The sequence below is a fragment of the Oncorhynchus masou genome, chromosome 12 (genome assembly GCF_036934945.1).
Source record: "Oncorhynchus masou masou isolate Uvic2021 chromosome 12, UVic_Omas_1.1, whole genome shotgun sequence".
In the NCBI taxonomy this organism is placed as follows: domain Eukaryota; kingdom Metazoa; phylum Chordata; class Actinopteri; order Salmoniformes; family Salmonidae; genus Oncorhynchus; species Oncorhynchus masou.
The window spans coordinates 71,401,202-71,427,728 of record NC_088223.1 but is presented as its reverse complement, the minus strand read 5'-3'; the positions used below and the strand labels follow the sequence as shown (position 1 = coordinate 71,427,728).

The following is a 26,527-nucleotide window of genomic DNA, read 5'->3' as shown; positions in this document are numbered from 1 at the left end:
TTGTCCTACACCTGAAATATAAGCTGACCTACAGGTAGCCAAGAACTCATTGAAGGAGCTTTCTTCCTTCTCTCTCCTTTTTGTTCTCACAAACTGTCCTAAATATAATTATGCCAAAGTTCAATGTGCATAAGCAAGGGCAATAGAGGAGTGGGGACATTGTGGAACTCTCCAGGAAGGGTATTACAGCAGGTTCATGTTGCAGATTATAACTACTGAGAACAAGTGAAGCCACACACCTGAGAAGGCAATAACACTAAATGTGAGTATACACCTTCCTTGTATTTTTAAGATCTAGAGGGGTAAAAGTAATTTAATGACATAAGACATTGTACAAAAAGTGTTGCTGCCTGCTGAGTTAATTTACAACTTCACATAATTGCTTATTAACCCTGGAAAACAATAAGGAAAAGAATATTCCTAAACTTTCCGTCACAAGGAGCTCTATTTTTGTACTTGCGGTGTCATGCTAACTGGCAAATAAAGAATCTTAGATTTACAAAAATGTAATGGTTTTGCATATAATATTAAAGAGACCCTGTTTGAATGTACAGTGGGGAATACATACAGTATTACACAATATTTAGACATTTGAGGAAATGTTTTTTTGCTCAGTGATGTACTATACATATGTCAACATCAGATGGAGGACAGTGAGAATGTTCTTGTTACTGACATTTGTCCAAATGCCAGTTAATGCTTGAACTATTCCTGAACTGTGTTACCTACTGTGTCCTAGTTTGTTGCCATTGACTAACATTGTTACTTCTTCTTTTTCAGCCTCACTGCTGGCCATGCAAATAGGGTGACAAACTACCAACCAAAGAGAACACACTTAAGACCAAGATGACCACCAAGAAGGCAGATTTCCAGAGGAGGATTGTCTCCAAGGATGGACACAACCAAGTGCGCATTGACAATGTGGAGGGCATGGTAAAGCTCTATCTCCATGACATCTGGACCACGGTGGTGGACATGAAGTGGCGCTACAAGCTCACACTGTTCTCCTCCACCTTCGTCATGACCTGGTTCCTCTTTGGCGTAATCTTTTACTTCATCGGCATGGGCAACGGTGACTTCAAGGGTGAGCTGCTGTCCAACCACACGCCGTGCATCATGAATGTTGAGACCCTTACCGGCGCCTTCCTCTTCTCCCTGGAGTCGCAGACCACCATTGGCTACGGTTTCCGCTACATTACCGACGAGTGTCCGCTGGCCATCTTCGTCCTGGTGGTCCAGCTGGTCACCACGGGCCTGGCTGAGATCTTCGTGACCGGGGCCTTCCTGGCCAAGCTGGCACGACCCAAGAAGCGGGCCGAGACTATCAAGTTCAGCCAGTCGGCGGTGATCTGCCGGCACGATGGCAAGCTATGTCTGATGGTGCGTGTGGCCAACATGAGGAAAAGCCTGCTGATCCAGTGCCAGCTGATTGGCAAGCTGCTTTCGCCCAACGTGACCGAGGAGGGCGAGAAGACTCTGATCCACCAGACAGCTGTGGACTTCTACATGGACTCATGCGGGGAGTGCCCCTTCCTAATCCTACCCCTCACATTCTATCACGTGTTGGATGAGAGCAGCCCGCTGGTGGGGCTGACCGCTGAGAGGTTGCGGACGCGCGACTTTGAGCTGCTGGTCACCCTCAACGCCACCATGGAGTCCACGGCAGCCACGTGTCAGAGCCGCACATCGTTCGTTCCCCAGGAGATCCTGTGGGGCTACGAGTTCAAGCCCGTGCTCTTCAGCACCCCCAGTGGCCGGTACGTGGCCGACTTCAACTTCTTTGACAAGGTGCAGTTAAGCAGCGACCCGACACTCCTCAGCAACAACACAGAGAAGCTGAAACTGGAGGAGGTGTACAAGAAGGAATAAGGGAGGACACTCAAACATGTTGGACACACTGGTAACGAACATGATACACTGGTTGTATTACCATAGTTACTGTTTAGAAACAATTTGGAAATACACCCAGCTAGCAAATTTGGTTCCTTGGAAGTTGTGGGAACGTATGTTTTTGATTTCACATTGGTTATGGGAACGAAGCCATATGTTACCATAAGTTTAACATTTTTACCTGTTCTGGGAACATTTATTTTTAGGTTGCAGGAAGACCCTGAGAAAGTTGGTTCTTTTAAAGTTTTTCTGGGAGGTTTTATTTAACCTAAAACCTAGCTTATTTTGGGTTAATGTTTTTGAACTCCAAGCATTTCCTTAAGCATTAATCATGCAAACACATGAATTTTTTATTGTGACACAGCATCAGCGGGATTTGAACCTTTGAACCTTTGATCTTCTGTTTTCTATCCATGGAATTAGTCCACTGCGCCATCAAGAAGGAGCTAACATGGCATAATTTTTACACATACAAAGCTGTTAATTTTAGTATGCTCATACACACCTAATTTCAAAGGAAACGAGAACTCATTAAGATCAGACGTGGCCAATTAGTGGCCGCGGCCAACACACTTGAACACACTTAACAAGATACAGCCTCGAGAGAGTTTTGTAGATGCTGAGAACAGAATGTATATGTTTTTAAATATCAATCTTAGAACATTCTCTAAACGTTACAAAAGTTTACTTGAGGATTTGGATAGAATGTATTCTTAACATTCTCTGGACATTTTGAGAACATGACTTTAAATATAACCATGAGGAAGCCTGTAGGAAACATTATACTGAAGTCCTGAAATTCCCACAGAATAACATTGTTTCTTAATGTTCTTGGAACATTTCGATAATGTGACTTTGAACATGACCATGACCACACATTGACTCTGTACCGGTACCCCCTGTATATAGTCTCGCTATTGTTATTTTACTGCTGCTCTTTAATTACTTGTTCCTTTTATTTCTTATTGTTACTAATATTTTTTTAAACTGCATTGTTGATTAGGGGTTTGTAAGTAAGCATTTCACTTTAAGGTCTACACCTGTTGTATTTGGCGCATCTGACTAATACAATTTGATTTGATTTGAGGAACTGTAATGCTGAAGTACTGAAATTCCCACAGAAGAACGTTGTTTCTTAACATTCTCTGAACTATTTGAGAACATTCCCAATGTCAAACCAGTTGGAGAACGTTTCTAGAACATTACCACCATTAAAATGAAACTTTTAGGAAACGTTCTGTTAAAGTAATGAAATACCAAGAAAATAAGTTCCTTAAATGTGCTGAGAATGTTCCAAAGAAACTATCTTGCATCAATCCCAGAAAGTTGTGGGAAGGTTGTTTCTAAAATAACCATAGGACAACCACACTCTCAACAAGCTCTAATAACCATATGGTTTTCAGAACGTTATGTGCTAGCTGGGCGTGGTACAGAAATATATATGTTTGTATAACTCATAAACCTAATGAGTGAATGCTGACAAATTTACGCAAAATAAATAATGTACCTGATCAGTGTGCATCTGGTCAGAGTACATTCATGTGCTGTGTACCGTATATTTGGCATATTGTTTGTATTTACAAGCTTTATAATAGGAATATGTGGACATGCATTCAGAATAAGGACTGCGTCTCAGGTGCTGGTGTTTGTGTAATTGAATTTGTGGCAGTAACTGTTGCTGTATTAGAAAAGAATTATGGAGGATTCCAGGAAAACAGAACAAGATGTTGTTACTTTTTTTCCACGCAAGTTGTATATTTTAATGAATTATACATATTTCACTCAAAAGGTAGATGGGGATATAACAAAACTAGTTTGAGATAATGGCTGTGTAATGCTTAAAAGCTGTGTTCCATCTGTATCTCTGAATAAACCATTGGCTTTCAAGAATATATGATCCATATACCATGAGATTGAAGGGATGTTTTATCTATAAAAAAGCTCAATAAGATTCCATTACCCCCATCCCACACTGCTCTACTCCTCATCTCTGTTGTTGTGGCAACACTCAGGGTAGAGCCAAAGGAGGTTTGTCGTTTGGTTGTTGGAATACATTGACTGTGTTGGGTCAAAATAATGGGGGCAACTCCTCTTTATACTGCATGCAGACAGGGCACAATAACACACAATCTGTCACCTTCTGAGACAAGAGAGGACAGCACTTTGGTTGAAGATACTTTATTAGAAATGACACAGTAGAAAATCTATCAAAGTATATCATTTTTATGGTCCCTTTAGTAAACAATCTCAGTATCTCAGTCCTGTTTCTCAGCTTACAAGGCTGGCAGCTTATAAGTGTTCTACCCAAGCCTGCATCCCATAAAATAATACTGAACAGGTCTGAAATGACTTGCCTGGCCGACACAATCAGTTTTTATATTTAGTATATATAGTTTATGTTGTAAACTGTTTACAGAGCATAAAGTTCAAAGGCCACAACTGCCTTCTTTAGTCTATTTCAATGACTTTTTTGTCACCATATCTATTATAAAAACATTGTCTGTGTCTTTGGCTGGCTGAGATCAACTCGTAGTGTATATATTGCATAAGTTATAAATGTATCATATAAAAAGAAATATAACACTGACTTGTATACTTCAATCTAACAAACGCACAGCGTTCGCGACTCAGAAAAACAATAATACAAAATTGGAACTTTGTAAAATCTCTTCAGCTGAACTGGGAGTTTCTGTGGTAAGTCACTGTGGTCAAGAAAACTCCTCCTTCCTTATAAAAAGATTTGAGGTCACACACAACATTTTACGAATCGTGCTTAATTCCAGTTTTTCAAAATTTCCAAAACACAGATGAATTGATTTCAAGGCACTCTCTTTAAGAATAACAGTCAAGTAAAAGAATCTTCCCTTTACGTTCAATAATGCCATACGCACTACTATGTAGTATAATAATACTGATAAGACATAAGGCAGTTTATATCCAAAGGAATAATACTTAATTTTTCACATATTTCAGTGTCTTTCATGATCCGCCGTCCTCTCTGATGTTGCCCCACCTTTGTTCACAAACAGTCTCTGAGTACATGCACGGTCATGTGACATGACCATCTAGCACACATCTACTCAAGGTGTTTCCTGCTGGTGCTTGTTTCACAGTTTACTAAAGCCAAGTTTAGTACTTCTCCCTACTTCCTCTGAAGTACACACTCATCTGTCACACCACACCCCTCTCCACACTTACATCTTACTTATCTTGCCTCATCTTTACAGTCTTTGATATGTTTACTTCATTAAAAAAGGTAGTTTAATAGTTTTAAAACATATATAATAAGTAACTGTTCATGCAGCTATTGTATTTTTGGGGTATATTTAGCGACCTTTATAAAAAGGACATGATCATGTTATATAGTCCACTGATAACTCCCTTTTAATTCTACTCAAAGACTTATCTTTCACTGTTCTCAGAAGCTACATGTCGCACAATGCCCTTGCTCATAGTAACGTCCACTATTGCCCTTTTTACATTTACAGTTTTCCCTCCTATATCATCTTATAGCGACATGTCTGTAGCCCTCCTCTTAATCCTTTACAGAACCTTTACAGTTTCCTCACCTGCTCATGCCCTAGACTTACACCAGTTACCCTACCTCTACCAAATGTCTTCATTATTGACCCTGCCCCTGTTTTTGTTTGGTTCTGACACTATCCAAACAGAAACCCTTTATGTTTTCCCGTTTCTTCCTCCAGTTTTAGCATAGCAAGATGCCCCTCCCTTGGCAGGTCTAATAGTACGTGCCCAGGTGGGAGGGCATGTGAGCGCCTGGGTGCCGGGTGTTGGGGTAGATACCTCCAGTGGGAGAGTTCCAGTAGGGGTTGGGGCCAGCAAAGAAGCTGGAGGAGTTGACGGGTAGCGCTTGGGGGTGGGGCGTGACGAAGTTGACCTTCTGCTGGTGTGTATGGTAGGTGCTCATGTAGGACAGATCGGAGGGGTACTTGTACATGGAGGACTCTGGCGGGTGGGGCTGCAGGGCCTGGGCGATGCCGTGGAAGTCAAACTTGTAGGCGTAGCGCTTGCCGTGCACCTTGGTCATGATGTTCTTGTCATAGTAGTAGCGCAAGGCACGGCTCAGCTTGTCGTAGTTCATGTTGGGCTTGCTCTTCCTCTCGCCCCAGCGCCTCGCCACCTCGTCAGGGTCGGTCATCTTGAACTCGCCATTGGTGCCCTCCCAGGTGATGCAGCCGGAGTTGGTGCTGTCTGACAGGAGCTCCAGCAGGAACTGCCACAACTGTATCTGTCCCGAGCCTGCAGGCAGAAAAGGTGTCAACACAGTTAAAATTACTAATACAGGCCGGGATTCAAACCGCATCGCATGTCGACATCGCACTGCACTTCACTTTCAAAGGCAATTTCCTTGATGTTCACGATCGCATTCAGGGTAAACGCTGCGGATGTCAGCTCAAGCGTAAATTACCTTTAAAGCTCAAGAGTAGTGCGATGTCGGCGGATTGCGGTTTGTTTGAGTCCCGGCCAACGTCTGGACAGAGACAGGAAGTCAACAGGTGTAACAGTTACTTATACAGTCGGGACAGAGTCAGGGAGTCAATATTGTAACAATTATAATACAGTCTGGACAGAGACAAGGAATCAGCACGTAATTATTTATAATACAGTCTGGAGAGAGACAGGTGGTCATCACCATAACAACTACATACAGACATGTTACAGTCAAGACCACAACAACAACTTATTGCAACAGTCACCACCATAACAGCTGTTCATATAAATGGTTCCCTTGTTAATGAATTTCTAAAATCGTACATTTTATCTAATGAAGTGATAATCCCTCACACCATCCATAAAACTCACCGGGGTTTGCCAGCCTGCTGCTCGTGGGCCCCAGGATCTGGTAAGGATCTAAGAACGGAAAAACATTCACATTAGTAGGAGAAAATATTTTATTCAGCTCAATCACCATCTATTTCAGAGTACTGTTCAAGCTAATATCTTACCTAGCTGAGGCCTCTGCTCCTCTGTTTTGGTGACAATGACTGGGGAGGGCTGGGAACCTTGAGGGATAAAGTTCCCAAAATATTAACAGGGGGTTGGTTTCCTTGAGGGCAATGTTCCAAGTGTATACAGTGGAGAAATATATTATTATCTTGAGGTATACAATTTCCTGTTCTCTGATTCTGCCCAGCCTGTTTTATTTACGTCTAGTCCACAGGCTTGTAAAGATGTACCCTCTTAAATTAATTGTGATGTACGTTGACACATTTCCCAATAGATGAAAAGCAAAGAGAGTGGCATCTTTTGACAAACGACTGATGTACAGGACATTGTGACTCCTTACCTTTGGTGGAAGACACAGCTTGTGTAGGCCATCCAGCTCTTCTGGCTGCTTCATATGCCAGGTCTGTAAAATAACAGTAATGACAAGTCAACCTGCTGCCTGCATTTATGAACCTTACCCCTAGATGGCCCTATGATAAAAACAAAAACATGATGTGAAAAAGTTGTGTTGACACCTTTTCTGCCCGCAGGCTCGGGACAGATACAGTGCATTTCAGTGGGTCACCTCATCGGTCTGAGGTGAGAGTGGTTGATTGCCAGAAACGTTCCATAATACAAGGGGCCTAAACACATAGGCACAACTACTGCAGTCTGGAGGATTATTTTAAGGGCAGAGGATGCTTGTGTTGATGCTTGTGTTGAAACAAATATAAACAAATTAAAGCACCTCTAAAATATTATTTAGACGAACGTCTTCTAAACACCTTTGTATATGAGTATTTTTGTACAATAATCAAAATGTAGTACTTTGTTCCTTGTTTCTCCTTTACCCATGTACTTTGCTCCTCTAAGTGTAATTGGATGTGCTCACAGTAAGCTCTTATGCCTCATCTACATAAACTTGTAGGAGTGATGAATCACCCACCTGGCCTAGTGGAGACTCTGGGGGAGTTGTCAGTGGGATAAACGGGAGTGTTGGGGAAAATAAAACTTGCACCTCCTGTGGAGAGTGAAAGAGAGGATAATTAATGAATTACGTAAATGATTTTGTACCCGTAATGTCACAACTTTTCATGACACATTGACTGAACGTTCCATATCCATGTGGGGAGGGATTTCGTGCAGCAAATGGGTAATTACAGCACTATGCATCAACGTTAGACTTTAGCACATGCCTTCATCTACGCTCTACAGCCACAATGCATTACTGCACCAGCATACAGTAACTTCTGCACCACATAACAAAAACACATTAGAAATAATAACAACCAGTATCAGATTAGATGACTTGATGCATAATCTGATAATCATATGAATACAAAAAAAGCAATGTGCATGTACAGTATATAAAAAGTGCACTGTATATACATAGGTGGGCACTGTGTGAGTGTGAGGATACTGTGGTGGCGGGAGCAAAGCCAGAGGTAGAGAAGGGGGGGGGCAGGGGTCTCCTTACCTGTGTTGCGAGCATGCATTAACCGCGGGAGTTTTGTAAGGCTTTGTCAACATCATCGGAAGTCAAGTGAGGAAGTGGAGCTGAGAAATAAAACATTCTTTTGAAAAAGAGATGAACCAAAAAAAGAAAACAGCTCAAAACAACCTATGATGTGCAAGGAGTTATGCGTTGGGGGGCGTCAGCCATGATAAACACAGACCTTTAGCGATGCACTAAGGTAAGGGCTGCTCTCAGAACTGCCATAGAGGCAACATTCAACAGGCAAGGAGCAGTACAGGGAGATAGTGGGTAAGGAGAGGGGAAATGGAGTGGGAAAGAGAGAGCGAGAAAGAGAGAGAGCATGTAAGTGTGGAACACATCGCCATAGCGAGAGGGGAGACAATGGCAGGGAGGACCAACCCAAATAAACAGTTAATCACTCGTGCCCACATTCGTCTGTGAGAATCCATCGATTTTCCCAATTTTCCCTCCTCCAGAGTAAATTCGGCAAGCGTGTGTACACACAAGGGGGAAAGAGGAGCAGAAACCATTACCAAAAACAAAAGGAGGAGAGGGCATTCTTCCTTTCCCTCCCATCACTAGTGTTTTTTCCAGTCGAAGAGACCTCAAATTCAAAGCCAGCCACCGTCAGGGTCTGTGAATAGTGTAGGTGTGCCTACCCACTCCCTTCAGACCATTTTACATCTAAAGCCAAACGAAAATAAGTAGGCCTATTGGCAATTCTCTCTTATCAATTTCAAACTGCCCACAGTATTTAAATGAGGGGGTGGGAACTGTTGATTGCACTAAAAGGAATGTATAAGAAAAGGTCATTCAAAAGATTTTGATGAGATGTGTTTCAAGAGAGCTTCAAGCACAGGATTGTGGAATAACACAAACAACAGCCCAGTTCAGAACGTGGTGGTACGCAAATCTAAACTCTGGACTCCTCCAGCTATCTGTCTGTCTGTGTGGTCTGTGTGTCTGGCTATCTTTCTGTTTTGTTCCTCTCTTTCTCCCATCACTTACCTCATCTGTACATCTGTGGCTAAACCCTACCAAAACCAACACTGATATCAAACAAACAAAACCATTAGCAGTCGTCATGAGAAGAGTAATGGTTCATTGGAAAGTTGTCTGCACGATCAAATGGAACTTGGACTACCCTATTCTTGGAGAGCAGAGAGAGACAGACTATCAAAGATACACATAATCTCAAGAGTCTGACAAACCTTCTCCAATGACTATAAACAGATACTTATCTTAAGATGGGTGTCAATTAGGACTTTGATGTAGTATATCTACTCCTCTTCAAAAACATCTTAATGATTTTATTATTGTTACACTACTGCCACCATTAATCCTACTACTACTACTGTCACATCTACTGCTAACAATTGAAAAACTGTGTGTGTGTGTGTGTTTGTGTGTGTGTGTGTGTGTGTGTGTGTGTGTGTGTGTGTGTGTGTGTGTGTGTGTGTGTGTGTGTGTGTGTGTGTGTGTGTGTGTGTGTGTGTGTGTGTGTGTGTGTGTGTGTGTGTGTGTGTGCGCGCGCAAGTGAACGAGCATGTGGATGACATGCACAAAAAACGTGTGTGTGTAGAGGGGAGGTGAGGTGCAGTGGACAGGAAAGCAGGCCTTGGAGCAGTGAGTCATTCAGCCAAAGCAGCAGAAGCAGCAGCAACAGGGACTCCTTCACCAGGTTGCATTCTAATCTGTAGTCAAGCAAAATAGCTGAGGCCCTCTGGAGTACGTCAGTGAGAGCTAAGTTCGATTCACACAACACACAGACAGGACTACTGAGGCTCGCTACTGGAAGGCTACTGGAAGGCTACTGGAAGGCTGCAGGATCTGCCTTTCCCCTAACTTTAACAAGCAGACACTTTGTTAATGGAACAAGTGTATCCTGTATCTCACATTCCCCTTTCTCCTTAATATTCTAGGCAAGTCTGGTTTTAGAGAGCCAGAGTGTGTACAGGCTTTGGTTTCAGGTCAAAATTTAAAGCACCTTATGCCTGCTTACCTTATAACCCCCCAGGACAAGTTTCCTACCTTACCCCTGGTATAGAGGTAAAGAATGGACCACCAGACTACAGCAGCCCTTCAGTAGTAGCCCTTTGTAGCATTTCCCTTTACCACCTGCCAACGCATTGTGTTGGTCAGCTGGGGAAAAAGGACAGAAGGCTGGAGTACGGAGAGGGAGGAGAGGAGAGAGAGATCATGAGGAGGAGAAGGAAGATACTAGACTCACTCTCTCTGAGGTAGTGCAGGTGGGAGAGCAGGATGTCTGCGTTGTAGCTGAGCGTGAGCCTCTGGAAGTCCTCCTTGCTCATCTTGCACAGGTCCTTGCCGTCCATGTTGTGGAAGAGAGCCACGTCCACGTCCAGCAGGCCATACTCTTTAACTGCCCACTCCAGCCACTGGCGCACATGCTCCGTGGACCAGAGTGTGGGATCTGCAAGGCCATGGACACAACATAGGAAGGGGGATGTGTTAACACTATAGAAGGGGTAAGATGCAGCGAGTAGCAATATTTAACTGGAGCAACTTATCCCACCACAGAGAAAAGAGAATGGAAACTCTCATAGTAAACTCTCACGTTTATACTTACTTATTTTCTTACAGTTCATACTTACTCTCATTCTTTATATGATAATAGTTGAGAATACATTTGCAATGAAACTGGTTTTAACAAACAACATTTTATAAATAAATGTTAATTTGTGCAAATACAGTCCAATTACATGAGTACTTTATTTAGAACGATGACATTCTCTTTTCCAGAGATAAAACCACTGTTACCAAACTCACACACACCTAACAAACTTAACAGGATCTAAAAAACAGCTGACAGGTACAGAAACAAACCACACTGTCGTCTGGTCCTCCGTTCCAGCAATATTTAACAGTACCTGTAACTCTGTATCTGTGTACCAAATGGCACCCTATTCCCTACATAGTGCACTACTTATGAGCAGAGCCTTATGTGCTCTGGTCAAAAGTAGTGCATCATATATGGGATAGGGTGCTATTTAGAACGCAGATGTAACCCTAGCTCTCTGAGAACGAGACTACGAGCCTCTAAATATTTTTTTTGGGGGGGGGGGGCTGGAAGCCAGAGTACTTACACAGGCTCAGAGAGCAAGGGGCAACGGTAACTCATCCCGCGGTACAGAGACACGAGGCAATGATCAGTTGGGCGAAGGGGAGGCTGGCCAGCACTCGCTCTCCTCAGCCCTCAGGTCTGTCTCAGTGCAATATTGGAGGACTTAACCATCCAAACAATATAGTGGATGTGGCATTAAGCAGTGAATGCACTGTAATGCAGATGGAATTCGGATGGGACAGAAACTATAGAGGGGTGGACTCAAGTACTACATATTATAAACCGGGTGGTTAGAGCCCTGAATGCTGATTGGCTGACATCCGTGGTATATCAGACCGTATACCACGGGTATGACAAAATATTTATTTTTACTGCTCTAATTACGTTGATAAACAGTTTATAATAGCAATAAGGCACCTCAGAGGTTTGTGGTATATGGCCAATATACCACGGCTAAGGGCTGTGTCCGCGATGCATTGTGCCTAAGAACAGCCCTTAGCTGTGGTATATTGGTTATACAGTATACCACACCCCCCGTGCCTTATTGCTTAATTATATCATAGGCAATACACTTTTGCATAAAGTTTCTGTATTCTCTCCAACAATATATAATCCTATATGGCAGAGATTTTGGGTGGGGCTCTAGGGCCTCTTAAAATGCACTAAGGGGTGCATTGCGCATCATATAGGAACAGATCTGTATGTATTTGAAGTTGAAATGCCCTCCCCAAGTCCCTATACCAAAATATCAGGAATGTGTTTCCTATACGTAGAGCAGAGAAGCCAGTTAAATATTGACCTCCCATTACATTCCGTGGAGCAGTGTGTGGCTATTGTCCTCTAAATTAACAGCAAAAACAGGATGTTCTTAACATGTCGCGTCATTGTCCTTGTCAGCTTCAGTTGGAGAGGAAGTTGCACTATGCCAGAAAAACTGTGTTGCACAACCTCCAGATAGAGAGTACAGTGCCCCGGGCAGTCAATGGACAGGTTTGTCTTTGGGAAAATTACTCTAAACTACGTTTCTCTATGGTTATTTCCCATTGGATACATTACTGTGGGGCGGCATGAAGCCTAGTGGTTAGAGCGTTGGGCCAGTAACCGAAAGGTTTCTGGATCAAATCCCAAAGCTGACAAGGAAAACATCTGTTGTTCTGCCACTGAACAAGGCAGTTAACCCACTGTTCCCCGGTTCGCCGTCATTGTAAATAAGAATTTGTTCTTATCTTAACTGACTTGCCTAGTTAAATAAAGGTTACACTGTGACAAAGGCTAACATAGTATCTAGTGTGACCTTTGGTGTACACTATGGGTCAAATGTTTAAGAATATTCAAGGGTTTTTCTTTATTTTTACTATTTTCTATTTTCATCAAAACTATGAAATAACACATATGGAATCATGTAGTGAACAGAAAAGTGTTAAACAAATCAAAATATATTTTAGATTTGAGATTCTTCAAATAGCCACCCGTTGCCTTGATGACAGCCTTGCACCCTCTTGCATTCTCTCAACTAGCTTCATGAGGTAGTCACCTGGAATGCATTTCAATTAACAGGTATGCCCTCTTAAAAGTTAATTTGTGGAATTGATTTACTTCTTAATGCATTTGAGCCAATCAGTAGTGGTGTGACAAGGTAGGGGGGTATACTGAAGATAGCCCTATTTGGTAAAAGACCAAGTCCATATTATGGCAAGAACAGCTAAAATAAGCAAAGATAAAAGACAGTCCATCATTACTTTAAGACATGAAGGTCAGTCAAACGGAAGATTTCAAGAACTTTGAAAGTTTCTACAAGTGCAGTCGCAAAAACCATCAAGCGCTATGATGAAACTGTCTCTAATGAGGACCGCCACAGGAATGGAAGACTCAGAGTTACCTGTGCTGGAGAGGATAAGTTCATTAGAGTTACCAGCTTCAGAAATTGCAGCCCAAACAAATGCTTCACAGAGTTCAAGTAACAGACACATCTCAACATCAACTGTTCAGATGAGACTTTGTGAATCAGGCCATCGTGGTCGAATTGCTGCAACGAAACAACTACTTAAGGATACCAATAAGAAGAAGAGACTTGCTTGGGCCAAGTAACACAAGCAATGGACATTAGACAGGTGGAAATGTGTCCTTTGGTCTGGAGTTCAAATTGGACATTTTTGGTTCCAACCGCTGTGTCTTTGTGAGATGTGGAGTAGGTGAATGGATGATCTCTGCATGTGTATTTCCCACCGTAAAGCATTAAGGAGGAAGTGTTATGGTGTGAGGGTGCTTTGCTGGTGACACTCTCTGAGATTTATTTAGAATTCAAGGCACACTTAACCAACATGGCTACCACAGCATTCTGCAGCGATATGCCACCCCATCTGGTTTGGGCTTAGTGGGACTATCATTTGTTTTTCAACAGGACAACGACCCAACGCACCTCCAGGCTGTGTAAGAAGGAGAGCAATGGAGTGCTGCATCAGATGACCTGACCTCCACAATCCCCCGACCTCAACCATTTAAATTGGGATGAGGTTTGGGATGAATCGGACCGGAGAGTGAAGGAAACGCAGCCAACATACGCTCAGCATATGTGGGAACTCCTTCAAGACTGTTAGAAAAGCATTCCAGGTGAAGTTGGTTAATAGAATGCCAAGAGTGTGCAAAGCTGTCATCAAGGAAAAGGGTGGCTATTTGAAGCATCTCAAATATAAAATATATTTTGATTTGTTTAACACTTTTTTGGTTACTACATGATTCATATGTGTTATTTCATAGTTTTGATGTCTTCACTATTATTCTACAATGTAGAAAATAGTAAAAATAAAGAAAAACCCTTGAATGAGTAGATGTTCTAAAACTTTTGACCGGTAGTGTAGTTCACAAAAAGTGTATTCATTAAAACCCCTATGCACGGCCTCTTGGGATGCACAGTGGTTAAGGGTGCTATACTTCAGCTGCGCCACCAGAGACTCTGGGTTTGCGCCCAGGCTCTGTCGTAACTGGCCCTGACCGGGAAGTCCGTGGGGCGACGCACAATTGGCCTAGCGTCGTCCGGGTTAGGGAGAGTTTGGCCGGTAGGGAAATCCTTGTTCTTGCATGACTTTCAACCTTCGTCTCTCCCGAGCCCGTACGGGAGTTGTAGCGATGAGACAAGATAGTAGCTACTAAACAATTGGATACCATGAAATTGGGGAGAAAAAGGGGTAAAATTCACACACAAAAAAAGAAAAAAAAACTATGCACATAGGCCAGGATTTTATTTATTTTTGATGCATCAAGAAGTGACTATCTAATGCAGATCTATGACTTTATATCAAAGAAAAAAGTGTAAATTCTGAAATATTTACGAAGTTAGCACCTAATTTCAAAGGTGCTTTATTTTGGGTATTCTGATACCGCTTTTTACCCAAAAGACACAGCACAGCCTCATTGGATGTTCCAGTCAGGATTCAGTGCTGTATTCTAGGTGTGTGTCTTTGAATGGGGAACTGATAAGAATACTTTTCTCCCATTTGGCAGGGACTCACATCCCCCCTCTACCCTGCTCCTTACTCCACCCAGTTGGACCGACACCATAGGAAACCGTCTAGACAAGGAAAAGCACACTCTGCAACAAAACGCTGGGGCTTCTGTGCTGCAGATAACAGGAAGTCTCTCCTTGTGACAGATGAATGTATGTGAGAGACATGAGGTCCCCTAATCGAAAGCAGTGAGTGACTCACATGACTGATTGGGACTGGTATTGAAGGCTCCTTTAACCGCAGAGGGCAACGCCCTGCTTCTCATTCTAAAGCAGGTCCTCTTTAGCTATGTTTACATGTGTACATAGGACACATGAGCTCGTGAGCTAGTTCACATCAGACGAGATATCCATTTTTATTATCATCTCAACTGAAGACAGGTGAGTCGACCCAAGGTAATTGAGAAGATCTAAGAGCTTCAGTTGTCTAAAGAAAAGTTTTCTGGTGTTCAAATCACTGTGGTGTCATTTGATGTGGTAAGGTGCTCTGTTACCTGCGGGAACAATGACGCGGCGCTCATTGGTGGTCATGTTGGGGGGAGCGATGTGCTTGTCCTCCAGGTAACTGCTGTAAGTGACAGGGGTGCTGCCCTCTCCTCCACTGGACAGCTTCCCGTTCTTCCCCACGCTGCATTCGTCAGGAGAGTTTCTGTCAGGACAAAACACAGAGGGGAGGAGTTGGGTCAGTCACAGGGAGGCGCAGTCATCCACATATGGGCGGAGTCAATGCCAGAGGGGCGGAGTCAACCACACCTGCAATGCTCATCAAGACAATTGGTTTACCTAACTGGTCACACTACACTGGAACATCTGTTAAAAGACTGTTTGTAAACAGTTAGTAAAATGTTGGTTGATGATTATCTATCTGAATCTATGTATTATCCCATGCATTCATGTTGACCCAAAAATCTCCCCATAACATTGCTAGTGTGTGCCTTGATGCTCAAACAGAGGAGACCGTGTAATTGTGATGTCAACTCTCCTCCCACCACAGATTGCGAAACAAAGTATTCTCAGATTTTTCGTATCTATCATTCCAATCCATTATTCTTTCAAATATCCCAGCTATGGCTGCAACCTGAGCCCCACAGCTCTCCTGAAGCCATATTAAAAGACGAATCTCCACTAAAATAAAGTGGAGGGAGGGAGGCGTGCCAGGGGCCCTGGGCCCCATAAGTGACCCCATTCCAAATGACTCTTCTGCCATTATCATAGCTTCTGATTCCCCTGGGGCGCGGCCACCAGATGGGATGGATTACCCATGGAATGTCATATAAATTCATATCAACCTGTTGTGGCCAAGATATGAACCATTTTGGAACCATTTCTTGGAATCTAAGTCATGTGTCAACCAACTGTTGGCCTCTCCTGACCCAGCCTTGATGGAGAATATGTCCTTGCCACGGGTACAGCCCCCAGATGCATGTGATTTGGGAATAGCTGTTTCAAAGTAAAAACACATACAAGTGATTTATTCTCAGATCTGCTGGAGGAGGGATTTTTTAATCCAGTCGTATTTCAATAATCTTAGTCCCAAAGATTACAGTATCTATTTTATGGCACTTTCATAAAGAGACATTTTATACTTCTTCTGTGAATTAATTGCCTATACTGCTGTTAGTCTCAGACTGTCCATTGACAAAATGTTGATGGCCATTTATTTTTCCTACAGGATTATTCTTATAACCGGAATGATCCAGTTTCCAGATTGTAATGTTAACATGAGACTTTGAACTGAAATTACCACATTGCTGCAAAGTGGACCACCTTAAATACCTTGTTTTTCACTTGCCAGAAATTCTGCCTCCCAAAGGGGGTCTCACTTGTGTCCATAAATGTTAGCAACTTGACTGCAGAAACTAGAGACCCCATTCAATGGGGTTCAGAAGGTCAACATAAAAAATCAGGTGAAAGCTTCACTACAAATATTTCCCGTGGAAGACAATAGCCGCTTTCAGCCAAACAGCATAACCTGAGTGATTACCTTCCTCTTCCCAGAAGATGGAACTCTCATCATTAGGGAATCCATCATTAAACCATAAAGATATGGTATCTGGATCTACGAGTTGAGCAAGGGGTGAGAGATGTCCAAGGTGTGACTTGTACTGAAAAGTCCCTCGGAATTTGTCTGATTGAAAAACATTCTGCCAGTTTGAGTTTGACAAAAAGAATTGAAAAGAACGTCTGATACTAAGCCAAAATAAAACATTAAATATGAACAGGAAAATGGGGGGAATCAATGGTCTTATTTACTATCGCAACCCTGTTTTAAGGATCAAAACAAGCCTAGACCAATTCGTTTTATAGAACATTTGCTCATGCACAAATCACACTTTACATGCATTCCCAAAATGTAATGCACAATGCCCATACTACAGTTTTTATCATATTTCATTTCAATCAATACAGAGAGAGCGAGAGAGAGAGAGAAAATAAGCAACAGAATTCATCTTTGCTAATTCAAAATGCATGCTTTTTTCTTGCGTACCAGTTTCAGAAGAAAAACCAAGTATCTTTTGCAACTGGAGAGGGAGTCAACGAGATGTCCTTTATGTAAACAATTTAAGCATGATTGAAGCTAACAGTTTGGGCAGAAGATCATACTACTGCACCCTTCTAAAATGTTATTGTGAAAGTATCTGATGTTCATTTGACTATGGAGAGCAGCCATGTCACCACATGTGCTGTTCGAAAAATATCACAAGAATTGGGGATGTTATCTATTATTGTGAAATGAATTGAGATTGTATTCAAAGGGCGGCGACTGTGGTAAATTTGAGCTAATTAGCCAAAACAAATTAACTATGTTGGGTTAGAATGTCTGATTGAAGATGAACGCAATGGGATCGATGGAAAACTAGTATACCTGTGTGTCTACTGTGGAAGTCTCAGTGTCTGTGTGTAGACATATGTATTTGTATGTGATGCAGCGAAGTGCGCTGCAGTTCAGCCCTGATTTGTGTGTGTGTGTGTGTGTGTGTGTGTGTGTGTGTGTGTGTGTGTGTGTGTGTGTGTGTGTGTGTGTGTGTGTGTGTGTGTGTGTGTGTGTGTGTGTGTGTGTGTGTGTGTGTGTGTGTGTGTGTGTGTGTGTGTGTGTGTGTGAGTGTGTCCGAGCCCATTGGACACAAGTTCACTTACTCTATTGTCTCCCACCCAGTATGAGTCACCATCAGAGGCTTACGGAGACCAAGCAACTGTAAACTGCTCTCCACTGGGCCCAGACACATGCTAAAACACATTCAACCCTCTATCACTGTAGAGAGAAAGAAAGAGACAGATACAGAGAGGCAAAGACTGGAGACAGATATCAAGATAAGAATGAGCGAGAGAGAGAGAGACATAGCGAGGTAGACAGAAAGAACAAACAATCCAAGGGAATCCTAGCGTAGAGGAGTGCAGGCGTCTCGTCGACCTTGTCTTGAAGCTAACTTGTTCATTGTTCTCCAGGTTTGGGTCAGCTAATTAATCTGCCAAGAGGTTGGGCTCCCGGGCCCACTTCACTTCCCATAAACCCTGCTGCTGCTCACTGAGGGTACTGGGTGGGGGGTGATGGAGGGGGGCATGGGAGGGGAGGTCCACAAATCCATTAAATCCAGATAATGAGGGTAGCCTCAGGACCCCTGCTAGCCCCCATGTCAACATTCCCCGTAATAATTTCCATCGCTGAGGCTATCTGTCACCCAGCTGTACCCTTATGCTACCTCCCTTTTCTAAAGCTTCAGCCATAAAACCCCCATTGCCATGCCATGTAACACAATCTTTAAGATTATCAACTCTGGAAACTAGGACCAAACTCCTGGGATGTCGGAGTGCTTTGGAACACTCCGGGTTGAGCTTTGGGTCCCCAGATGCTAGCATACACATGGTGTGCGCACACACAGACACACACACACACACACACACACACACACACACACACACACACACACACACACACACACACACACACACACACACACACACACACACACACACACACACACACACACACACACACACACACACACACACACACACACACACACACACACCTGTCTTCCCCCCTCCAAACACACACATACATTTATGTGGCAGTACAGTAGGCCTCCGTCTAGTAGCCTAGTGAATGGAGGGGAGGATGGTGGTGTGTGCAGGAGCAGCAGTGCTGTCTGTGTTGATCTCCGCTGTAAATCTTCCTCTGCTCCCTGACTCGTCACTAATTGGAACAATCTTTCCCATGTCTCACCGCCAGATAAATAAGGCCCTCTGCCTGGGTGTCTATGGAGAGGCCTGCTCCAAAGATGGAGATGGCTGTGTGGTGATTGGAGGGTGGCTAGATGGATGGAGGGGGGGGTTCTTGCGCGTGTGAGATGTGTTAGAAATATGAATGCAGTGGCGGTCCTTCTATATTTTTTTGTGATACAGCTGTTTTGAGTTTGGGTTTCCAACAGCAGCAACTCTGTCTTGGATTGGGTCTCAGGCAGCTTTGCCAGTTTTTTTCCTCGTCTGTTTGGCAAGTAGCTTGGCTGCTGGCTGTTACTGTGTAAGCCAGCCGAGACTCTTTACTATTGATGGGCGTAAACAGCAGACATCCCTTTAACTGACTCTATACCACCGCATTGAATTTTCTGGCCCCGTAATTCAAAATATTTACATTACGACGTTCGATTTCAGGCCGCATCGACCCACTTGTTTAAAGTACATTAATAGAAATGCAGACAATAGACAGGAAAACAGGGCCACAGGCAGCCTGGCTGCAGCCCAGTGCACAGTGGACCCCAGGGTGTAAAGCACTGTCTCACTTCGCCCCTTGTAATGCTAGCACTCTCCAGAGCTCACACGATATGGGCCAGACATATGTAAAAGTGAAGCTAAAAGTGGACTGCTGTACCTGTTGCCGTTGACCTGTCCACTGTTGCACTCCATCTTGATGGTGACGCGGGTGGGCGGCTGGGACAGCCAGTCCTGCTGGTGCACCCTGGGGCTCATCTTGGCCGTCTGGCCATACTCGCTGGCCGCCGCCGCCGCCATCTCAGCCTTGGCGTGGTGGGGCGTTCCGTAGGTGCACTCGAACAGCGACTGGTCCTCACTCACCACCGACAACGCTTCCTGTACGCAGAAAGAAAGAGCAAAGACATATCCCTCTTAGATTTCTATTACAATCAAAACTCCATTCACTTGGTTTACAATCAACTGGTTCAGATTCATTAAGTGTGGATTTTGGCATGAACCGAGTATGATTGATTTGTGATCCTAGGGGCTCTGCTCAAATTGCAGGTAATTTGGGACCGGGCTGTGATTTAAACCCTAAGCTCTATGCACATATGTGGTGGATATAACATTAGATTGCAGTCTGATGAATACCTCCTTGTGAGCTCATTGTTTTGTGGGTAAAATGGCAGACAGAATGACCCCTGGAAAACTCACCTGAAAACCAGGCCCCCTCATTATAGAGGGATTACCATGGCCAGTACAAGTGCTCCAGTTTCATTCACTTCTACCTGGGTTGAATTAGAGCACAGAAGTATACGCTATGATTAAACCAGCTGGGTGTCTACCAGGCTCTATATGATCGACAACATGGGCAAAGAGTACCAATATTAACCAACCTGACCCTCTAAACTACCACATGCTAACCCTCTTGATCATTAACTTTTCACAGGCATTTTGTCCAACTTTTTGTCTTCCTCACAGGACAATTGCTACATCCTGGCATCACAGGTCTGAGGTAAGTTCACCTGGTGCCATCTAGATGGGATAGGCCTCCTAGTCTGGGTTACTTCCTGTAATTTTGGGGGGATGTTTTCCCCTTTTTTCCCTTAGTTTTCCCCTCTATTTATACAGGTTATTCATATTGAAATTAAATATATTTTACATGAGAAATCTGTTAGGTTCCCCTGCTAGCCACTGTCGCCCAAAGCCTGCTTTAGGGGGTTTACACTTTTGATTTCTAATTAAATACTCTGTGTCAACAAACATTTTATTAAGTGTTTTATACTTTCTCAACTGTTCAGTTATTCCCTATCCCAATACCCCCAATTTAGCTGTAGAAAGACCTGAGAGTTTGTTTTTGTTTTTCCAGGTATTCTTTAGGTTATTGGGTTAGGTCAAGGCATTCTAAGCATATTCAGCCATTCTTGGGGGAAATGTAAATTGAGACTCTACTTCAACTTTCATTCCAACATCCATTTGTTGTGATGTCAGGAGACCACAGTGCAGACCACACTCATGATTATCTCATCACTGGGTATACTCCCTCTAACCACAAGGCCTCAGTCAGGTCCCCATGTGTCCTTCATCCAAGAAAGATGGAATCATATGCAATACAAAACGCTTTTAGGATTTGTACATTTAAAGATTAAATGCATGTTCTAGCCAAGGAGTTAATTAAATCTTGATTAACCTAGTGTTTATTCTTCATTTATTTCAAAGCCATTCCTGTCTCCTCCCATCAACCTCAAATGAATGGGATCCAACAGTAAAAATCCATTCAACACCAATGACTAACACAAACACATATTTTCCCACAAATGCCATGACATGGCAACCTGTCTCTAATTTTCCCAGTATTGTTCGTAAAATCTCTTAGCCAAATCTTTTATTGCTACATATTCCTCAGAGGGCTTCCATCTGAGTCAAACACCAACCCTTCTCTTCTCTTTTTCCTCTGAGCTCGTCAGCCCTCCTCAACCTGCCCTCTTCTCTCTCTCTCTCGTGGAAGGAGTGCCCCTCCAACATCTCGGTGTAAGTGACCCACCCTGATCTCAAATCACTTAGGAGGAAAAGGAAGCTGTGTCGGAAAGCAGATTAATCTAGTGGGGACTGGTCCTCCCTGATATGTCAGCTGCAAACCACATTACAGAGCAGGCTCGGCTCATTGACCGTCATCTGAGAGGGGGGGGGGGGGGTCCAGGCATTAGAGATAGAGGAGAGCAGAGCATAATATACACGAGGTGACCCCAGCCAGCATGAATAAGGGGCACACACACACAGCTTTTGTTCACCCAATGCAAACAAAACAAAACCACATCCATTCACAGCTAATGTTCAGCCACACTGCTCCATACTTCCTGAGCTTTGATCCTATGGAAAAGACCATAAAGCCAGGAACTGACCAAATAACAACCAAAAGATAGGCCACAAAGAGATCCGTCATCAATCACAGCTGGGATTTCTGATAGATGTGTAGCCATCAAGTGCCATTTTAATGCAGTCTGTTTACATCGTGTCTGGGAACAATTTACAGATTTAGGACTTTAATGTGATCACCCTGTTGCAGGAGAACTTGCTTGAAATGTAGAAAATGCTAAACTTGTACTGTATTTGAGGTTTAAAAAGGCTTCAGAAGTTTGTAATTTCCACTATGAAAATTCAGAGTTGATTTACCCTTATAAAAAATGTATCAACCCCTACAAAAATGTCCACTAATTATAATCCACATAATAATTCACATTTCTTGTTGCAGTAGGACTATTATTTTCCTGTAGTAGCAAACTGGATCAATTTAAGATCCTACAACTGGAAACACTGGAAACCAGTTATAAAATATTTTGCCATCCTGAAGCCAACAGAAATATGTGACAAAATAACATGACACTAAATACTAGATTTGGCGATCACAACATAGAGAAGATTCAGATATTCCATAAACACCAAGACAAAATGAAGCAAACATGCCTTTAGATTTAAACTAAACTAGCTTAGATCACAACAACACCAGAGTCTGACCAGGTCTCCATCTTGCCCCAACTCAGTACAGTACATTCCTCTAAGGTCCATTATTCCTCTTCTATGGAAAGTGAGAGATAGTTTCATAACCTTAGTGTCATGGTCAAAGAAAATGAACACATAATTAGGCAGGGAAGAATGAGGCTGTGCTGAGCCCAGTTTTCCTACCGAACAGTGTCCACCATAGAATAAGTCATATAATGTACACATTCAGGGAGGTCCTCTATGGGAGCGTGTAGTGGAGTTCCAGGGGCTGCAGCATGGCAGTCTGGGTAGGGAAATGAACTGCTGACCAGAGGGCAGCTGGTTCAAATCAAAACTTGAGCCCTTCTGAGGCAGTATAGTAAATTACCCTCCATAAATATTGTGCTTTATAAGTGTAAATTGGTATAGTACACTTAATTTCACCTCATATAATGTTGTGTATATCACATTTAACAACAGTCAAAATCATGTTAGCCTGAGCAGGTTTACAGTCCTAAAACAATTCTTCCTAAACATGCAAGTGACATAGAGAGCCATATTCACAGTGTATGAGTAGCTCTAGTCCTGTACTCCCTCTCAATGGAGCCATTGGACCCATGCATGGAGAATGTCCCAGGCAGCCTTCCCAATGAGACATGGTGTGGTGTGGCTGAAGACAGGAAGCTCCCCTTCTCCCAGCATTTCCTGTGTTTAAAGTTCCTTTTAGGGGGAGGGATATCGGGAGGTGGGGAGCGCATAACAGGAAGTGCTCATCGTTGGCATTTTGATTGTGGCTGAGATTTGGAACACTAATGGAGTTGATGGCCGGATGAAGAGAGGGAGAAATAGAAAGAGGGAGTGGGAGGGAGGGAGTTCGCCCTGCAATTTCTACACAGCAGGCCATTGGGCAGTTCACCGCAGGTTGACGTTTATTTTAGTCTTGTCCTGGAGGCAGAACTGAGCAATTTCCCCTTAGATAGGCCAGCTGCAACATTGGCAATTGTAATAATTCGCTTTTTGGTCTAAAGGGTTAGGGTTAAGGTTAGGTTTGAAATCAGATGTCATGGCTTTGTAGCTATGAGATCTAGTGACCACTTTGCAGGACTGCCTCCAGAACAAGATGCAGTAACATCAGTAGTGCAGGTTATGGCCTTCAATCGGGGGCAGTCATTCTGGATGTTGTTTTAGCAGCTCCCTCCCTGATTCCACCAATTAAGACCACCTTAATTTTCATTTGGTCAGACAGGCAATATTGGGGTGTCCTGCTATGAATTGACAGAGACAAACCTCTCAGTCCAAAACACAAGATCTGTTATTTTTCAAACAGGAAGAACACCTTGTGTTACGTTTCCACGAAAGCCGTTTTGTTAGCATTGAAAAGCAGTCTGATTTGTACATGACTGCTGGAAAACATGTTTTGTTTCACAATAGGATACCACAGAGAGAATGTTTTTGCCTAGTAGAGATCCTATGATGAATAACTTCCAGGGGCCTTGATTTGGCAGTAACATGTGTTATGGAGAAAGAGACGGAGCTTATGTGTGAAACTATAGTACAGGATGAAACGTGGAACGGCAAAAGCCTGGAGAGTTTCAATTTGAAAAATGATGGGTATTTTTATTGCCATAGGTCAGTGACAAAGGTTGGCCAGAGCCTCAGACCTCACAAAGACACAGAGGTTGGTTGGCCACAACTTCCTGGATCCCCCTCTGGTATGTGTAATACACACACATATACACACTATCTGCATTGTTTGCCTCAGTTCTGTCCATAGGCGGGCATGATAAACTGTTTTGTTTGTGTCCTGATATCCTGATGTGGTTGACTCACTGAACTGAATGCTACACTCTTCATTGTGTAATTAATTGTACATTGTATTAAGTGTATTTCTATTTTTTTTAACACATTTAGGACTAAAGAAGTGGCTATGAACCAGCAAAGTTAACAGGTTGGTCTACTAAGAACATTTATGATTGGTAAGGGATGAGATCTGTTCTCTGATTTTTTTCTCCCTTATGTTCTGTGAACATTGCTTTCTAGGTGTGTACTAGATACTAGAGGACCCAACTCACTGACCCCAGGTGAACTGTCTAAGATGATAGACTGTTCATAACGTGTCTTCAAGCTGAGAATAGTGTGACTAGTGTGACACTATCAAAACAACATGACGCAGCTTTTCAGTTGGTTGCGTTATGCTCATTTCAGCAAAACTATTCCCCAATCGTCTTGTGCTATTGTGACAGAGAGTATCTATGTCAGATGTTCAGAATACTCTTATAGGTGTAATGAAGTTCGCCACCACCAAACCTGTTCCACAAAAAGCCAGCCAGTGCATTGAGAAGGTGTTTATAAACAGTAGTCACTCTCCTCTCTGCCTGGGAATTCAACTCAACCACGGTCCCAGTGCCACAATATCACGGGTCACAAAGGAGCAAGCTCCCTCGCCAAACATTTGGGTTCTACTTCCAAAGTGTACCTGTTTGCATTGAATACCAGCAAGACAGCTGATTATGTAATTATGGCTTCCCTGCTTTTGTTTTATTGCTCACACTGTGATTTGTCTGTAAACATCTTGTGCTGCCACTGGCAGATGCAGAGGGTGGAAATATTAGACGCCATGTTGAATTAGGTTTGCAGGTGACTGACTCCCTAGCAGGACTCTAAATTAAAACATGTAATGCGTAGCACTGGAGCTCCCAACTTTAAAGTTAGGAGCACAACATAAAATGTAGGAGCACCAGAAAAAATATTTTTGTTATATTGATTGAGATATAGCCTATGAGTTCCAGCTACTTATGAAGCATGTTATGCCCTAGATTATTGGATTATTATAAAAAGCAAAAAATGCTTTTGTCCTCTGTCCATTGTCTAATTGGTGTTGTTACAGTAACTACACAAGGGTAATTACTTGATAGACTAACACTAGGATGGCCATGTCAAAGTATTAACTATTTACTACTACTAGTTACCATTCATTTTGATTATGATGTTAACATAGGCATTAATGCAACAATAACAGTAGCATGATAAAATGTCTTCAGAGAATTTAAACTTCCCATCATTTCAGTTCCTTCAGCACAGGATTGCATTTTTCATTTCAAAGTATAATTTTCGCAGATGGTTCTTTGACAAGATAAATACCTATGACTCACCCCCCCCCCCCCCAAAAAAGACCAATACATAAGAATGCAAAAAAACGGTAAATTTATTTTTCTTAATTTTTTTGTAAAGGTAAAAATATCAACATCAAAAACATAATAGACGTTAAAATTGGTGCCTCTCCATAATGGATCAAATGTTCAAGAAATGTAAATTCCGGTTTGTTTAATTTGTTTGTAAGACAAGCCAGGTCAAATAAATTCATCGTCCGAAAGAACGAAATCTCAGATTTTGTCATTAACCCAAAGATTTTTGAAACCGTACAACCCATCCGCATAGGAAAAAGGAAATTTGCAAGGAAATCTTGTCGCACCTCTATGGCAGAAGGGTGTTACCCTTCGCTTGCTTGGTCAGTGTTTCTTTAAAGTGCCACAAAAACTAAAACAATGCCCAAGCACTACAGAAAATAACCAATAAAAAGCCAAAACTTTGGCGAAAAAAAAAATGTACTTACCTTAATGGTGCTGGCCATATTTGTTCAGGACCTCTCAGTCCTGGTAAAACACACTGGTATAAATTCTAATATTTTTTTTTCTGGACAGCAAGCTAGTTGAGGTTCCACTAAGCGGTGTTTGGAGCGGATGAGATTGTGCTAACGTTGGGAAGTGAAGTCAGCCAATAGCAGGAAGAGGTTTCTATTGGTTCTGGCCACCGCAACTCGAAGAAACAGGATATTTGGGAGAGAGGAGATAAGAAGGGCTAAAAACAATGTTGTTATTCTTGATGTGTGTTAGTAGTTTTTATTTTTAAGTAAGGAGGGATAAGGTTGTAGAAGGGAGACTAACTAAAGGCTGAT

The 26,527-nt window shown here is 42.7% G+C and overlaps 2 protein-coding genes across 3 annotated transcripts; one reads left to right on the top strand and one right to left on the bottom strand.

Annotated features, from left to right (window-relative positions):
* Positions 1-3,782, top strand: kcnj15 (potassium inwardly rectifying channel subfamily J member 15). Of its 2 annotated transcripts, none has more exons than XM_064981879.1 (2): positions 1-262; positions 781-3,782. In XM_064981879.1, the coding sequence occupies exon 2, from the start codon at positions 847-849 to the stop codon at positions 1,867-1,869; it is 1,023 nt and encodes a 340-aa protein (XP_064837951.1). In that variant the 5' UTR covers positions 1-262; positions 781-846; the 3' UTR covers positions 1,870-3,782. The 2 variants fall into 2 exon arrangements, with proteins under 2 accessions (XP_064837951.1, XP_064837952.1); XM_064981880.1 differs by lacking the exon at positions 1-262 and adding an exon at positions 426-506.
* Positions 3,641-26,527, bottom strand: LOC135550772 (transcriptional regulator Erg-like). Its single transcript, XM_064981878.1, is given in 12 exon segments — positions 3,641-6,150; positions 6,320-6,382; positions 6,715-6,762; positions 6,858-6,914; positions 7,199-7,261; positions 7,784-7,858; positions 8,315-8,344; positions 8,347-8,394; positions 10,545-10,748; positions 15,396-15,550; positions 19,772-19,989; positions 26,186-26,527. Coding segments are annotated over 12 exon segments (1,500 nt in total). The 5' UTR covers positions 26,204-26,527; the 3' UTR covers positions 3,641-5,629.